Source organism: Marmota monax, unplaced genomic scaffold (assembly GCF_021218885.2).
Source record: "Marmota monax isolate L192 unplaced genomic scaffold, Marmota_monax_Labrador192_F-V1.1 WCK01_AAM20220418_F8-fsc00028, whole genome shotgun sequence".
Classification (NCBI taxonomy): domain Eukaryota; kingdom Metazoa; phylum Chordata; class Mammalia; order Rodentia; family Sciuridae; genus Marmota; species Marmota monax.
The window spans coordinates 3,692,391-3,710,052 of NW_026694779.1; the positions used below are offsets into that span (position 1 = coordinate 3,692,391).

Here is a 17,662-nt window from a genome sequence, read left to right on the forward strand (position 1 = left end):
GTGCAAGAGGAATGGTTCAACAAGCAAGATGTTTTGGTGTGGAGTTGAGCAGACAGTTCTGGGTGGGAGATGGACATCATCATAGTGAGGAGTCATCTGAGTGAGGATGGAATTGCCTGGGGAGGGTGTGTGGAAGGAGAAGAGGAAACAGCTCAAGAAACCAACCCTTATGAGGCAGGAGGAGGAGGAGCCAGGAGTCACCGTAGCAGGAGGCCAATGAGCAGCTGTGGAACGATGGCTCTGAGGGAGACTACCTGTTCTGAGCAGAAAGGGGTGGGCTGGGAAGGGATGGAATCACTTGGAATGGGGGGAAGGCAGCAGAGACTGGTGCTGGGGATGGAACCTGGGGCCTCCAGCATGCTAGGCAGATGCTCTACCATTGAGCTATACCCCTAGCCCTAGAATTTCATACCCTATAAAATTATGCTTCGTAAGTGAAGGAGAGGGGCTGGGGATGTGGCTCAAGTAGTAGTGTGCTTGCCTGGCATGCGTGAGGCACTGGGTTCGATCCTCAGCACCACATACAAATAAAACAAAGATATTGTGTCCACCTAAAGCTAAAAAAAAAAAAAAAAAAGGGAAGGAGAGGCCAGGCCTGGTGGCACGGGTCTGTAATCCCAGCCACCAGGAGGCTGAGGCAGGAGGATGGCGAATTCAAAGCCAGCCTCAGCAAAAGCAAGGGCCTAAGCAACTCAGTGAGCCCCTGTCTCTAAATAAAATACAAAATAGGACTGGGGAGGTGGCTCGGTGGTTGAGTGCCCCTGAGTTCAATCCCTGGGACCCGCCCCCCCCCCCCCCCCCGCAAAAAAAAAAAAAAAAAAGTGAAGGAGAGGCCAGACACAGTGGAGCACACTTGTGATTCCAATCCCAGGCAGAAGGATTGTAATTTCAAGGCCACTCTCAGCAATTTAGTGAGACGCCATTTCAAAATGAAAAATAAAAAATAAGAAAGGACTAGGACGCAGCTCAATGGTGGAGTGCTTGCTTGTGTTTCATGGATGAAGCCCAGAGTTCCATCCCTGGTATTGCAAAAAAAAAAAAAAAAAAAAAAAAAATGAAGGAGAAAGCTGATCACTGCAGCAGGTGTCCATAATCCCAGCAACTCAGAGGCTGAGGCAGAAGGATCATAAATTCAAGGCCAGTGTGGGCAATTTAGCCAGATGTATCTCAAACTAAAATTTAAAAAGGGAGTGACAAAGTGCTTGCCTTGTATGTGTGAGGCCATGAATTCAATGCCCATCACTACAAAAAAAAAAAGTTATACACACAAGTAGTTTGTTTAAAATTATAGCAACAATGTATTCATGAATATATGTGTGTGGGTGCATATATATGAAGTGAATGATAACAGTGATATGGGCACAGGTGGAGGAGTTGGGATTATTTTATTATTACAAGGTATTCACACGACCCACGAAATCATAGTATTTTTTTTTTTTTAATACTGGGAATTGAACTCAGGGCACTCAATCACTGAGCCACATCCCCAGCCCTATTTTTGAATTTATTTAGAGGTAGTCTCACTGAGTTGCTAAGCACATCACCATGTCTGAGGCTGGCTTTGAACTTGTGATCCTCCTGCCTCAGCCTCCCAAGCCACTAGGATTACAGGCATGCACCACCATGCCTGGCTTCATAGTGTTTTTTGAAACACTGTGGATTTAGAACTGAGTCCAATAGTGCACTCCTGTAACCCCAGTGACTCAGAAGGCTGAGGCAGGAGCATCACAAGTCAGAGACCAGCCTTAGCAACTTAGTGAGGCCTTAAGTAATTTAGTGAGACCCTGTCTCAAAAAGTAAAAAGATCAGGGGGTGTAGCTTAGTGGTAAAGCACCCAGGGGTTCAATTTCCAGTAATAAATAAATAAATAAATGTATGAATGAACAATATTCTAAAGGAAAGAAAATCAAAGTACGTATGATACTACATATGATGTTCAGTTAAAACCAAAAAAGGCAGGATAACAGAAGAGAAAAACAGGAATAAACATCAAAGGCAACAAATAGAAACCAATAACAAACATGGTAGGTATTAGTCCAGCAGTATCAGTAATCATTTTGAATGGCAAGGTTTAAATGCACCAATTAAAAACAGGTTGTCAGAATGGATCCAAAAACAAGACCCAGGGGCTGGGGATAGAGCTCATTGGTAGAGTGCTTGCCTTGCATGCACAAGGCCCTGGGTTCAATCCCCAGCACCACACACACACACACAAAAAAAAAAAAAAAAAAAGAAAGAAACCAAGACCCAAATTTTATGTTGTCTTTCAAGGAACACACTAAGATGCATATGGATTAAATGTAAATGGATGGAGAGGCTGGGGCTGTGTCTCAGTGGTGGAGTACTTGCCTAGCACATGTGAGGCACCGGGTTCGATCCTTAGCACTGCATACAAAAATAAGCAAGTAAAATAAAAGCGTGCTGTCCATCTACAACTACAAAAAAAAAAAAAAAAAGTAAATGGATGGAGCTGGGCACACTGGCACACACCCAAGTCCTAGCTGCTAGGGGGCTGAGGCAGGAGGATTGCAATTTCAAGGCCAGCCTCAGCAATTTATCGAGGCCCTAATCAGCTCAGTGGTCAAGCACCCATGGGTTCAATTCCTGTACAAAAAAAAAGAAGAAGAAGAAGAAGAAGAAGAAGAAGAAGAAGAAGAAGAAGAAGAAGAAGAAGAAGAAGAAAGAATTCGCCATGCTGTTTCTTACCCCTCACAAAGGCTCTGTGAAATGGGTAGGGCAGATGTTGTGATCCTCATGTTACCAGTGAAGAAACTTAGGCAGAGAGGTAAACTGAGCTTGCCTAAAACTGCAAAGGACAGAGCTGAGCCTCCTGTGGAGGCAGGACAGGTGGGATGTGTTTCCCAAGTATGGGACCTGCTGGATGGCATCAGGCAGCCTGCAGTGAGCACACTGTTCCATTTGCATTCTTTTATAACTTGGGAGAGAAGGTGTTGGTTTGGTGCTAATGTGTCTTCAACTCCTCTCACACTTACTAATAGTCCTTTAAACAAAGAGATCAGCCCTCGGGCTCAGAGCATTTGTCAGGGAAAAGTGTCTAACTAGAAACTAAGAACACTGTTTTGGTTTCATTATATTTATAGTGTCTTTCTATTTATGGCAAATGATTTTGTTTTCTTTTTCTTTGAAAGTGATTAAATTTACTTATTTTTCTCCCCATACTAGGGATTGAACCCAGGGGTGCTTTATCACTGAGCTGCATCCCCAACCCTTTTTATTTATTTATTTTTTTTGAGACTGGGTCCCACCAAGTTGTGAGGCTACTTTTGAACTTGTGATCCTCCTGCTTTAGCTTCCTGAGCCACTGGAGAGGCATGCACCACTGCCCTTGGCTAGACTCACTTTTACTTAAAAAGCAAATTGAATCCCTGGTACCCACCTACCCACTACAAAAAAGTGAGTCTATTAAAATAAAAATACAAAATAGGGACTTGCCTGGACTTGAATACAGATCCCACCACTTACTGAGTGATATTGGATAAGACAGTGAATAAATTCCTCCAAGTTTTGGCTTTCTCAGAAAAGAGGGTGATATTTTTCTCCACCTCATAATTTTTTTAAAGATTAAATGAGATGATGACTAGTAGGAGTTTAGCAACCTGGCACATAGTTAAGCACTCAATGTTATTTTTTAAAAAAACATTCTTCTTATTCCTCTTCTTTTTAAAATATCTTTATTTTTATGTGGTACTGAGGATTGAACCCAGTGCCTCATACGTGAGAGGCAAATGCTCTACCGCTGAGCTACAACCCCAGCCCCCAACCCATTACAATTTTGATCCCATTCTTGTAGTTGAACATGATGTGGAGTTTCACTGGTTGTGTTTTCATATATGAGCATAGAAAAGTTATGTCTGATTCATCCTACTGTCTTTCCTATTCCTATCTCCCCTCTCTTTCTTTCATTACTCTTTGTCTAATCCAGTGAACTTCTATATTTCCCCTCCCTAGCCTTCCTGTTGTGGGTTAGCATCTACATATCAGAGAGAACATTTGACCTTTGGTTTTTTGGAACTGGCTTATTTCACTTAGCATGATAGTCTCTAGTTCCATCCAATTTCTGGCAAATGCCATAATTTCATTCGTCTTTATACCTGAGTAATATTCCATTGTGTATATATACCACATTTTCTTTATCCATTCATCTCTTGAAGGGCACCTAGGTTTGTTTCATAGCTTGGCTATTGTGAATTGAGCTGCTATAAACATTGATGACACTGTGTCACCGTAGTATGCTGATTTTAAGTCCTTTGGGTATAAGTCTAAGAGTGTGATAACTGGGTCAAATGGTGGTTCCATCTCAAGTTTTCTAAGAAATCTCCATACTGATTTCCAGAGGAGTTGTACCAATTTGTAGTCCCACCTTTTCCCTTACATCCTTGCCAACATTTATTGTTACTTATATTTTTGATAATTGCCATTCTGACTGGAGTGAGATGGAACCTCTGTAGTTTTAATTTGCATTTCTCTAATTGCTAGAAATGTTTAACATTTTAAAATATATTTTTGACTCTTTATATTTCTTCTTCTGGGAAGTGTCTATCCAGTTCCTTTGCCCATTTATCGAGTAGGTTATTTATCTATTTTTTGGTATTAAGTTTTTTGAGTTCTTTGTATATCCTGGAGATTAATGCTGTATCTGAGGTGTAGGTGGTAAAGATTTTCTCTCATTCTGTAAGCTGTCTGTTCATGCAATTCCCATTTAAATTCCAATGACGTTCTTCATAGAAATAGAAAAAATAGTCATGAAATTCATTTGGAAAAATAAGGGGCCTAGAATATAGCCAAAGTAATCCTTAGCAAGAAAAGTAATGTAGGAGGCATCACAATACCAGACCTTAAATTATACTACAGAGCTATAGTAACAAACACAGAATGGGATTGGCACCAAAATAGAATTGAAGACCAATGGAACAGATTAGAAGACATAGAGACATATTCAGATAAATACAGCTATCTCATGCCAAAGGCACCATAAACATACGTTGGAGAAAAGATAGCTTCTTCAACATGGTGCTGGGAAAACTGGAAATCTATAAATAGTAGATTGAAATTCATCCCCTCTATCTCACTCTGCACAAAAATCAAATCAAAGTAGATCACGGACTTTGTCATTAGACCAGAGACCCTGTGCCTACCAGAAGAAAAAGTAGGCCCGACTCTTCATTCTATCTACTCAGGAACAGACTTCAACAAGACTCCAGGATGGAGGTGTCAGGGGCCTCCTGAGCATTGCTGACCTTCAGATTTGGAGTAGAAACTTCAGCAGCCATCATGACCCACATTCTCAGAAATTGTCTTCCTTTAGACACTTCATATGAGCTCAGGCACCAGATGAGGAGCTTTGTGTTCTTATGACCTATTCACTTCTGTTCCAGTAACCTGTCCAGCAGATTCCAGACCAAACCTGGTTCTTCTCGATGAGCTCCTGGTTCTGGGGTACAGCGTTCACATCCTTCTCTGATGTTCCTCAGGGATGGAGGTGTCAGGGGTCTCCTGAGCACTGCTGACCTTTAGATCTGGAGTAGAAGCTTCAGCAGACTTTTTTTTTTTTTTTTTTTTGTACTAGGGATTGAACTCAGGGGCACTCGACCACTAAGCTGCAACCCCAGCCCTATTTTATATTTTATTTAGAGACAGGGTCTCCTTGAGTTACTTAGGGCCTTGCCATTGAGGAGGCTGGCTTTGAACTTGAGATCCTCCTGCCTCAGCCTCCCGAGCCACTGGGATTACAGGTGGCACCACCATGTCTGGCTTCCTTAGCCATCATGACCCACATCCTCAGAATCTCTTCTTTAGACATTTGATATGAGCTCAGTCACCAGATGAAAAGCTATTGGTGGGGCCCTGCTCTTCTCACCAGAATAAGTCAGTCTCCCCAGTATTAATTTTATTAATCTAATTTTGCCATAATGCCTGCTGTTTGGAGCAGGAAATGTCTGTGGACTGTGGAGCTACTGGAGGGAGGAGGGGCCTTATCCTAAGACTCCTGTGCCTACACTAGTGGTTTTCAACCAAGGATAATCACCTCTCAGGGGACATTTACCAATGTCTGGAGACTTTCTAAAAATTCTTACAACATGGGATTGTCACTGGGATCTAGTGGGCAGAGGCCAGGGATGATGCTAAACATCTCAGGGTGCATAGGACGACTCCATTACCACAAAGAGTTTTCCAACCTGAACTTATATGCTGAGGTTGGGAAGCCTTGCCCCATTTCATCCTGCACCTGTGTCTGCACCTCGTTGTCAGCTGGCTCTTCTGCCAGTTCCTAACTTCCAAAAGACTCTTGAACTTGAAACCCAAAAACCTCAGCCTGTTTCTTCATCCAGCAAATGGGAATGCTGGAGTCTTTCCTGTCTATGACACTCCGTCTCTTGATGGTTGAGCCTCTTGGGCACTTCCCTGGCCTGATCTCTTCTTTTTTCCCCTCCAGGTCCAAGGAAACCCATCTGTGCGTGCGTGCGTACTGAACACAGAGGTGCTTTACCACTGAGCCACATCCCCAGTCCTTTTCATTTTTTATTTTGAGACAGGATCTCAGTAAGTTGCTTAGGGCCTCTCTAAGTTGCTGAGGCTGGCCTCAAACTTGCAATCCTCCTGTTTCAGCTTCCTGAGAGGCCCATATCACCACCCCCAGCAAGGAAAACCAGCTTTGACCTTTCTCCTTTTGTTTGACTTCTGGGTGCTTCCCATTCTCGGAGTTGCCTTTCGGGGCCCATGGCTGCCATCTGAAATCCTACAGAGCAGAGGAGGACAAGGGAATGCTCCAGCTTTCTCCAGCCACCTGTGTTATTTTGGGTCTCAGCTTTTAGCTGGTTTCCTCTGAAGCACTCTTGACATGTATAACGATTCTATTTGTGTGTTAATGTGATTGAATTTCAGAGCACAGGCCTCAGACATGGTGCTTGTCTGTGGCCCCAGCACACTGCATAGTGTAGGGCACATAATTGGCACTCAGAAATTTAGTGTGCAATGTGTGAACTGAGAGGAAGGAGAGGAGAGAGAAAGGGTGAGGGGAAAAATACAGGGAAGGATAGTGAAGAGGAGGGTGCTGAATGAATGTTAAATGTTGAGACATACAAACAAAAGGGAGAGTCTTAAGCTCAGATTTGAGTATGGCCTAGGGAGAAAGAAGGAGAAGGGAAGGGAAGGAGAAAGAGCGAGAGGGGACCAAACACAATGTGCAGGGAAGGAACCCGAGGTCTCCATGCCTGGTTCCAGAGGGGAGGAGGTCTCCCTGCAGTAAGCTTAAGCTGCGAGTTGGAAGGCTAGAGTGCTGGGATACAGGAGCGGTTTCCATGGAGACGGGGATGCTCTGGGGAGCAAAAGCAGACTGTGTGGCTGTGGCCTGCCACTGTAGTGCTCAGGAAGAGCAGGGAGGGAAAGGAGAGGGACAGGTAGACGGCCAGTGTAGATTTGTGCCCATGTCCAGGCTCTTCCCTACTACATCTCGCTGGAGACTCAGAGGCAGGGGATGGGGAGGCAGAAGCCCTTCAGTAGGGCCAGGAGACGCTGAGGGCTGAGTGCAGGACAGGTAATAAGACCACTCTTTCTTCCTCTGCTCCCGTGTGTTTGGGCCTCTTCCTCTCTCCAGTAGGGCCTCAGGGGGTCTGGCAAAGTGTCAAGGGTCTGTGGGGAGAGGGATGGTCAATCCTTCCCAGTAGGCTCCTCCTCTTCCTGCACAGTCAATGCAGGAATGCCCCAGGGCTGAGTCCTGCGCCTTCCCTTCAGTTTCCATAATTTTCAGTCTCGGGAATTTAAATACCCACAAGTGCCCACAGCAACCAAATTTGACTCTCCAAACCGTTCCCCCGAGTTCCCGACTTGCCTCTCTATTGGGGTGTCTAATGGTCATCTTCAGATTTGTTTCTTTTTTCTTTTTCTTTTTTTGTGGTGCTGGGGATTGAGCCCAGGGCCTTGTCCATGAGAGGCAAGCACTCTACCAACTGAGCTATATCCCAGCCCAAGACTTGTTTAATTCTTCATTTCATTTCTGCTTTAGGGCTTCCGTATTTTCCATTTCCTTTGCCTGGAACTCTTTTCCTAGTCTTTGAGGAACTGTGAGTTCCACTAGAACAGAGATTTGCCTTGGAGGAGTGTAAACAAAGCCCCCTAGAATTTGTGTGTGATCCAGTCACCTTTGGGGAGCCCTGCATCAGGATGAGGAGCACACGTTGGGGAGTGGAGTAGAATCCCCGCAGCTTCTTGCAGAAGAGGGGGCCCACTCTGCTGGAGGCTTGAGGAGTCTGGGGCCTGGGGAGCACTGCCTTGCACAGTAGATGAGGGAGTGGCAAAGTTGAGAGCCCCCTTCCCACCCTGGATACCAGGTGGGCCACATACACAGTGGACAGAACTGACCATCACCCTAGTCATCTCTGTCATCTGAAACGAAGGTTAATCACCCTCTGGGCCTGTCACGGGGTCGAGGGCCCCATACTTCCAAACAGAGCCCTGTGCAACCTTCAGATCTTAGACATGGAGACCCGGGGGCTGGCGCGACTGACAGATGTAACAAGGCAACAGTCAGGCAGAGTCAGCTCTGCAGAGGAGACAAGTCTCCGCCTTAGCCTACTGAGTCCCATGCTTCTGACTGGCCTGTGATGTAGCATGTGCCCCACTCAGGGCCAATCGCTGTTACTAGAGGAAATCAAGGAGCTGATTGGCCTAGGCTTGAGCCAACCCAGTCTAAGTGCTGGAAGAGACCGTCCTTAGCATCAAGGCTGGGGTTGGCAGAGGTAAAGTAGGTAGGTGGCTTAACCAAAAGCGGGTGGATGCCAACCAGGGAATTATTTAGAAGTCCCCTCGGCCCCTTCTCCCTTTTTCTGGCTAGTTTCTTACTCACCTGAAACCACTCCCCATTATTTATTTGCATAATTATTATTTTAATCATTATGACTAGTTTTACTACTACAGCTAACATTTATCCTTTATGTTTAACACTGATGCAAAGAACTTTGTTATTCCCCTTGTAATCGTTGCAACCACTTGATGATATCTGCATTCTCCCCATTTTATAGATCTGTAAACTGAGGCACAAAGCTGAAGGAATTCACTCTGGGTCACACATCTGGCAAACAGCAGAGCCCCAGCCCTCTTAACCATTTTGCTGTAATATTCCACTCCCCCAATGAAAGTTCCAGGGACACAAATCTAAATGCCCCTTCCCCTAACTTGTCTGGTACCCGCACACAGTAGGCCCTCAAAAAATACTGCCTGTGTGAGTGCTTGCCACTGCCCGATGTGTTATAAGCGTTCCTTCCTCACCACCCTGTGAGGCAAATACTGTGTTTTCTAGTGTTCTGGCAGAAACAGATCCATTCAGCCACTGCAGCACCCTCAAATTCACACAGCTAGTAAGAGAAAGAACTAGGTTCAGCCCTGTGGTTGGCACTTGGTGTCCTGTTTTCCTAGTGCAGTTGCCCAGATAGTTATTTCCAGCATCTTGAATGAAAGGGAAATGGCTCCATAAACAATAGTTGAATGAAAGACAAAACAAGAACAAAATGAAACAAAAAAACAAACAAAAAGAGACCAGGGTGTGAGATGGTATGAATTTAAGATTAGCTAGGATGTTAAAGGGAGCTGGAGGAGGCTGTGCTTTACTACTTTATTTTTTATTCTTAGTTTTTGGTACTAGGAATTGAACCCAGGAGTATTTTACCACTAAAGCTCCATCTCCAGCCATTTTAATTATTATTATTTATTTTGAGACTGGGTCTCGCTGAATTGCTGAGGCTAGCCTCAAATTTGCTATCCTCCTGCCTCAGCCTCCCGAGATGATGGGATTATAGAAGTGTGCCACCAGGGCAGGCTTGCTATTTTGTCATTTCCCAGAAGGTTTCTGGAGGAGGAGTTGATTTTAGAGGGGAGGGAGAATGCTTTGAGGGTTCTATGAAGTTCCTTGTACCAATGTCTGTCTCTGGAACCTACAGGACTTGTTAACAAGTGTTGGCATTGATGGGCTGAGCAGCAGCACTGGCACCCAGACTGAGGGAATTTCTAGAGTTCCCAGGATCTAGAGAGTAACGATCCCTTCTCTCTCTCTCCCTTCCTGACCATGGCGGTGGGCCCGGCTCTTGCCGCCAGCTCTGTGCCTCGTCCTGGGCTGCATGATCTTCCCCGACGGCTGGGACGCCGAGACCATCCGGGACATGTGCGGGGCCAAGACAGGGAAGTACTCCCTGGGGGACTGTTCGGTGCGCTGGGCGTACATCCTGGCCATAATCGGCATCCTCAACGCCCTCATCCTCTCCTTCCTCGCCTTCGTGCTGGGCAACCGGCAAACAGACCTGCTGCAGGAGGAGCTCAAGCAGGAGAATAAGGGTGAGTGCGGGAGGGCAAGGCTTCGGCCCGGGGTTGGGGCAATTTCAGGTCAAATAACCAGTCGTGCAAAAATCAGAAACGCTACAGACGACACAATGAGCTTGAGAACAGCTAGATGAAATCCCTCAGATCTGATCATTTTCATGCCCACCACCTAGCAAACCCACCCCAGTGTAGAGACCCTTAGAAATGCAGAGAACGCAGGTTCACAGCAGCAAACAATTAAGAACAGCCTACGTGGCCAGGACCCAGGGGGGATGCCTCGGCCATGTAAAAATGAACCCACTTCAGTTACCTGTCACAGAATGGACGCATCTGGGTAGCATAATATTGAGAGGAAAAAATAAATCCCAGAAGATGACAGAATGATACAATTATTGTGCTCAAAACCAAGCAAAAGAAAGCAATGTTATTGTTTAAACATAGGGTAACAGTATGTGTCTTTTTTTTTTTTTTAAAGCAAAGAAATGATAAATACAAAAGGTAGGATGGTGGTTATCTGTGGTTGGGATGGAAGGGGAGGAATCTGAAGCATGAGATGGGGGCATGTAGGTATATGCAAATCACTGGTAGAGTTATAGTTTTTTTTTTTTTTTTTGTATTGGGGATTGAGCCCAGGGGCATTTACCACTGAGCCATACCCCAGCCCTTTTTATTTTTTATTTTGAGACAGGGTCCCACTGAGTTGACGAGGCTGGCCTCAAACTTGTGCTCCTCTAGTTCCTCTTCTTCTTTTTCTTTTTAAATATTTTTAGTTGTAGATGGATACAATACCTTTATTTTGTTTTATTTGTATATGGTGCTGAGGATTGAACCCCGTGCCTCTCATGTGCTAGGCAAGTGCTCTACTACTGAGCTACAACCTCAACCCTCCTTCAGTTGAATGGGTGTGGTTCATAGGTGGTTATGACAGTATGCTATCTATATAATGAATAAATTATATATTATATTAGTATATTATAGGTTAGTATAAAGTTTTTTATATATCAAGTAACAGTAAAATACAATGTAGAAAAATTTACACATAAAGCCACAGTCTCAGGGTAACTGCCTTTGTCAGACCCTTTTCTTTTGTCAGACCCTTTTCTATGAGTGTACACACATCATAACATAAGATGAAGGAACTGTATGTACTTTATTTTACTCTTCTTTCAGAAACTATTATAGAGGTTTTCAGGTCTCCACTATTATTGACATTTTTACACTGAACACCTTTGTTCTGCCTTTTCATACAGATGTTCAAGTGTTTCCTTGGAATTTCAAGAAGTGAATTGCATGCTCAAAATTTTAATTATAAGCCAGGCTTAGTGGTGCATGTCTATAATAATAGAGATTTGGGAGGCTGAGGCAGGAGGATCAGAAGTTCAAGGCCAGCTTCAGGAACTTAGAAAGATCCTCAACAAAACTTAGTGAGACCCTGTCTCAAAATAAAAAGGGCTGGGGAATGTAGCTGGGTAGTAAAGTGTCCTTGGGTTCAATCCCCAGTACCAAAACAAAACAAAAAATGATAGTGCCAGATGATTCTTTAAAGGGGTGGTATCAAGCACAGTCTTTTGATCGAGAGGTCCGCCTGCCCCCAGAGCTGGGTGACTGCATCTGTGTGTTTGTCTGGGTGTTCATTCTTTACTCTGAAAATGGGTAGTAATTTTCACAGTTACCCTCTTCCTTGAGCATGTACCAGATCTATGTGTAGCACTTTGCATGAATTATACTCATCTTTTTTGGGGGGTGAGGGTCTCTCCTCTCCTATACCACAGAGAGGAGAGACCAGTCTAGAGAAGAGAGGAAAAGCCCAATGGACTGTGGGGTTCGGGCTCCTTTAGGTCAAATTGAGGCAGGAGCCAGGATACGCACCATGCTCCCTCATTTGGTAGGAGAGGATAATTGGTATCATGGCAGAAGTCTTAGACTGTGAAGGCAGATCGAATTGGAAGCAGGCTGGCCCTAAAAATTAATTAACATTGAGTATTAGTTCCCTGAACTCCATAAAATGAGGGTGATATTAGTCCCTGAACTCCATAAAATGAGCTACCTCCTAGGGCTGTCAGGTAAAGAAGAAAGATTGCTTCTTCAAAGAGATGAGCAGGGTCTGACATATGGGGAACTTACTCACCAACACTGTCAGTTCTCCCCACTTCCCATCAGGCAGGCATCAGGAGCACTTCTACAGAGGAGAAAGCAAGCCCAGGTATGGAGAGGTGGGGTAATTTGCCCAAGGTCACCTAAATGGTGGAGTGGTATTTAAAACACAGGCCCTAGTCTAAAGTCCAAGCTCTTCAGCCTGGTGAGGCAAGAGACCTTCTGCTCCCTTTTCAGGATCCTCCTGGGACACTGATCTGCTAACTTGTCCTGAGAGACCCCCTTCTGGTACAAAAGTGTCTACCCCAGGGGTTTCTGTGCTCTTGGTGTGAGGTCAGGGCCTGCCCTCTGGTGGCAGATTTTCAAAGTGCAAGACCAAGACTGCTGTGGGCCCCTTCTGAAGAAAAGACTCTGAGCTGACCAGGGCCAGTTGAGCCCACTGGGGATCTCTCTTCTTTCTCTTTAATGCTCTTAACAATTGTCAAAGAGGAGCCCCATTTTGCCTTCATTTAGGGCAGGGGCTCTCCATCCCTCATGGGGGGTTCAAAATGAGCCAGCCTTTCAGTTCAGTTCTGAGGAACAAAAATCAAAACCCAAATAAATTACCACAACTTTTAAGATTGACTATGTGCCAAGTCCTTGGCTGACTATTTTTTTTTTTTCAAAATTTTTTAGCGATACTGGGGATTGAACCCAAGACACTTTACCACTGAGCTATATCCCCAGCTCTCCCCACCCTTTTCTATTTTTTTAAAAATAGTTTTTAGTTGTTGTATCTTTATTTATTTATATGTGGTACTGAAAATTGAACCCAGTGCCTCACTCATATGAGGCAAGCACTTTTCCACTGAGCCACAACTCCAGCCCCCGCTTACTAAATTTTGAGACAGGGTCTTGCTAAGGTGCCCAGGCTGGCCTTGAACTTGCGATCCTCCTGCCTCAGCCTCCTGCCTCCTGCGTCACTGGGATTCTAGGTGTGCACTACTGGGCCTACCTGACACTGTCTCTTTTGACCCTTCAGAATTACTCTGTGAAGTAAGCTATTACCACCATTTTACAGATGAGAAAATTGGGGCTTAGGGGGAGGTTGGATGGCGTGTGCAAGGCCATCCTGCTAGTCATGGTTTGATTGGCATTTCATAGCCTGTGCCGTGTTCCCTCACTTTTGGCCTGAGGAGTGGCTGCGGGGAGCCCTGATGGCCTGGTGGTCTCTGACTTTTTCCATCTCTCCCCCTCTCTGTTTTAGATTTTGTGGGCTCTACAGTAAGCTCTGTGTTGCGGCCAGGGGCTGACGTTTCTGGATGGGGAGTCCTTCCCTGCCCCGTGGCTCACTCACAGGGACCCTGAAAGCCAGGATCACAGCCCAGGGATTGGCCTGATCTCAGCTTGTCCTGTCTCCTGCTCTCTCATCCATCCACTCAGGCTCCGAGAAAAGACCTGATCTCAGACCGACTTCTCACCTACGACCAGCCTTTGAGGTCCAGGCTTTGAAGAGAAGATGGGGCCTGTCCATAGCCTGGCAGAGGGGAGAGGCGCTCTAGACCCTAGGGGGGCCTGATCCTGGCTCCTGCCTCAATTTAACCTAAAGGAGCCCGAACCCCACAGTCCATTGGGCTTTTCCTCTCTTCTCTAGACTGGCCTGGAGCCTGGAGGTCCCTGCAGATCCCCAGGGGAAGAAGGCACTGTGGTTCTAGCTCTCTCAGCCTGGAGGGCTGCTGCCTGGCTGTATCCTCGCCTCTCTGGTTCCTGTCTACTACAGAATTTATTCAAGACACTGCCCCAGGTGGGCAGGTGGGCTGGACTTTTCCTCCTCTTCCTTTTTTTTTGTTGCCGAGGATGGTTCCACCATGTCTGCCACAGAGCTCCGGTGCCACCAGCCTCCCAGGGCCTCCCCTGCCTCTATTCCAGCCTGCTCCCAGCACTCCCAAAGGAATCTGAGCTGTGCCAAGGGAGAAAACACAGGGATTCCCTGTCAGCTGTGGACTGCGGCCCTGGTCAGCCCAGAATCTGAGAAAAGACAGGCTCTGGAGGCAGCTGGAACTTACAAGCTGCTCAACCTGGGGCTGGCCTGGCCTCTGCCGGAATGTCTCCTTGGTGACTGGACCCTTGACCCTGGCCTGTTTTGTACAGCACAGACTTATGGGCCCTGTGGTCGGGGTTGGGGTTGGGGAGGGGGGTCCAAGATGGGGAATTGGGGGATGCATTACCCCTTCTGCCCCTTCCTATGCCCCCCACACCATGGGCATCTGCCAAGGGCAGAGACTGTCTTGCCTCTTTGATACTTTTCTGCATAACTTGAACTTGCAGGTCACCTCTGAACAGGGTACCCTTGTCCCCATCCCTAGGCCTTGTTACCCTGTCCCTGCCTCTTCCTCCTCCTTGCCCACCTCTCGCCTTGCGATGTGCCCAGGGTCTGCAACCTAATGGGCAGTGCTTGGAGCTGAGGCATGAGTGAGTATGTATGTGTGTGTGTGAGAGTATGTGTGAGTGTGTGCGCGTGCGTGTGTGTTGTGGAGGGGCAGATGAGAAATTTTCACCCTCTCCTCCCACTGTGGGGGCTTAGCAGGGAGCAAGTGAGGGACTCCGGGTGTTTTTTTGAACATCTCTCATTACCTTGTGGATTTGGTGGCAGAGCCATCTAGCTTTGGAAGTTCTCCACCCTGGGGCCTGGACCACCCCTTTCTGCAATCAGTCAAGGGCAGCAGACTAGCTAGTGTGCCACCAGACACACTGCTGCCTGGTCTCCTGTTGAGAAAGAGTGTGGCGCCCCCTGCAGGCTCCACCGGGAAGTGCATTATCATTTAGTAATGTGGCCTCACCTGGAGGGGAGGAAAGCAGCTGGAGTGCCATGTATTTGCCACCCTTGTATTCATTTCAGTAAGATGTGGACCTGAGAGTTAGGATTCTCAAGAATCCACCTCTGCTCGGCTCCTTCCTCTGGACCCTAACTAGAGTCAGATGCTGGGTCTGGGAGGGTTCTTGACACCTGGAACTTACCAAGTCCTGACCCCTACTCCCCCAAAGCTCTGGGCCCTGCACTGTGTTCCCCCAACCTGTCCCTACCAACCCCCTCCCTGAAGCCACACCACAGGAGCCTTCCCAGCAGGCAACCTGGACACCAGGGTTTTACATGGGAGGGTGAGGGGAGCCCCATGGCAGGAACTGGGTTTGGGTAGGAGTGGGGTCCCCAAAGAGTCAAACCAAAGCCCAGTATTAGAGGAAGAGGGCAGAGTTGGAGAGGGCCAGGAGGGGCCGGGAGCAAGTGATTGGCAATGAGGAAGAGAGGTGGGGAGAGTGGGAGGTGCAGAGTTACCAGAGACAGGGGAAAGGAGAAGACAGACGTGCGAGAGGAGGGGCAGAAAGAGGTGGCGAGAGTGTGGAGGGAGGGCGGGAGGATCTGAGAGACGTGCCGGAAAAGGAATAGGGGAAGAGGCAAATGGAGAGAAGATTTCCAGGGTGCATACCTGAGATGCCTGGGAAAGAGAGTGTGAAGGAGAGGATGAAGGAAGCAAGGTGACAGGGAACGAGGAAAGCGGCTGTGTGAGAACAGTGGGAAAGAGGGAGCTTGTTCCTTCAAGGACAGCTGCTGCCCATGGGTGCCACCAGACCCCTGTGCTTCTGTGGAGAGGTTAGAACTGACCCCCTCAGATGACAAGCAGCTGGAGGTCTGGGGCCCAAGCGGTCAAGGCCCCATCTCTCCAAGGATTGGAGTGGGGGAACCACAACCAGAATGGAAGGAGCCCAGGCTCCTGCTATCAATGGATTAGCGCTGCTGGTTGGTAGGGAAGAGGGAAGCTAATTCCCTTTTGGGTGGTCTGACGAGGTTCCCATGCCACCCTCCATACAGCCAGATGTGGCCCGGGTAGAGCAAGAGGCAACCTGGAGATGCACCAAGGAATCTGGGGTTAGGAAAGCAAGGTTGGGTGGGCTGAAGTCCAGCATGGAGAAGGGACAGAAATTGCATTGGGGGCCAAACTATAGCCTCGCCCCTAAGAGTTCAGCAGAGGGTGGGGGCAGATGCTTCAGCCAAGAGCCCGGGAGAGGCCTGGTCAAGCACAAGACTCTGATGACTCTCCTGGGGCAATGAAGACCTCATGGAAAGGCAGGCCTATGTGGGCAAAGTAGCCTTGGCCTTTGAGAGGAAGTCCTCTGACCAAGAACCTCCTGGCCTTGTGTCCCTGAAAGAGTCCTATGTCAACTGTGACTGGATCAGGGGATCTGGCACAATCCAGTTTTTTCTACCCTGGAAATTCTTCCAAGAAGAGTGAAAGCAGCCGCAACCTGGAAGTGGTTCAGTCTCTGGCCCACGGTGCTGATCAGTGAAGTCCTTCTAGGTTATGGGATGTGAAACCAGAACCTAGGGAGGAAAACTTTCCGAAGGGGTGAGAATGTAGGTAGGATTAAGATCCTTTTTAGGCCTGGAAAGTGAATAAGGTGAGTGTCTTTAGATAGGGCTAGATAGAAAGTGTCCCTGGCCTTCTGAGATTCCTGCTTGAGACCAGGGAGAATTGCCCTCCTCCAGTTTCCAGTGTGAATTAAGAAAGGGAAACCCTGTCTTTGGAGAAGCTGGGGTCTTCCCAGCACTAGAAACTTCCACAGGCCCCTGCCTGGTTCAGGGCTAGCTTTTGGGAGGGACTGGAGTTTCCTGAGAAAGGAACAGGGAGCCATAGTCCTTCCCCAGGGCTCTGTCGGAGCTCTGAGGGCCTGTGCTGTGTCATTAGGGTAGCTTGGTGTCATCTACACCCCATTAGTAAGTTCCGTCTGAATGTGTCCTTGCCGTTCATTGTCCAGTTTGGTACCATTTATTTTGGACCTGACCCCTTCTGCTGCTGCTGGGTTTGAGCTTCAGTGCAGGTGGAATGACATTCAAATAAAGAAACACTTTATATCACCCATTCTGACTGCTGTTTCTGAGTCCTGTCCTAAGGGCTCAAGGGGGAGTGGTGGTGAGATTAAACTGGATATACAGGGCCCTCCTACCATGGCTTGATGTTTTGTGTCATGGTAAAATAAACTAAGGCTGGATATGGTAGCACACACCTGTCACCCTGGCTACTTGGGAGGCTGAGGCAGGAGGATTACAAGTTCAAGGCCATCCAGCCTGGGCAACTGAGATCCAGCCTCCCTACCCCAAAGAAGTCAGAACATGACCCATAAAGTCCACAGTGTTATTAGGAACCCAGGCTCCTGTTTTTTTTTCTGCGTTGTCATTTTCAATCCTGGCTTCCTTCCTCAAGAA

At 47.1% G+C, this 17,662-nt stretch overlaps 1 protein-coding gene across 2 annotated transcripts in view; it reads left to right on the forward strand.

The window, feature by feature from the left end:
• Positions 1-17,314, forward strand: part of Lhfpl4 (LHFPL tetraspan subfamily member 4) — a 31,217-nt gene extending 13,903 nt beyond the window's left edge. Inside the window, exons 2-4 of one of the 2 annotated variants that reach the window (XM_058572972.1) lie at positions 10,108-10,344; positions 10,805-10,827; positions 13,670-17,314. In XM_058572972.1, the coding sequence (XP_058428955.1) occupies positions 10,108-10,344; positions 10,805-10,815 (248 nt within the window). In that variant the 3' untranslated portion in view covers positions 10,816-10,827; positions 13,670-17,314. The remainder of the gene's footprint in view (positions 1-10,107; positions 10,345-10,804; positions 10,828-13,669) is intronic. The other variant, XM_046425569.2, reaches the window with a different exon arrangement.
• Positions 17,315-17,662: the final 348 nt, after the last annotated feature.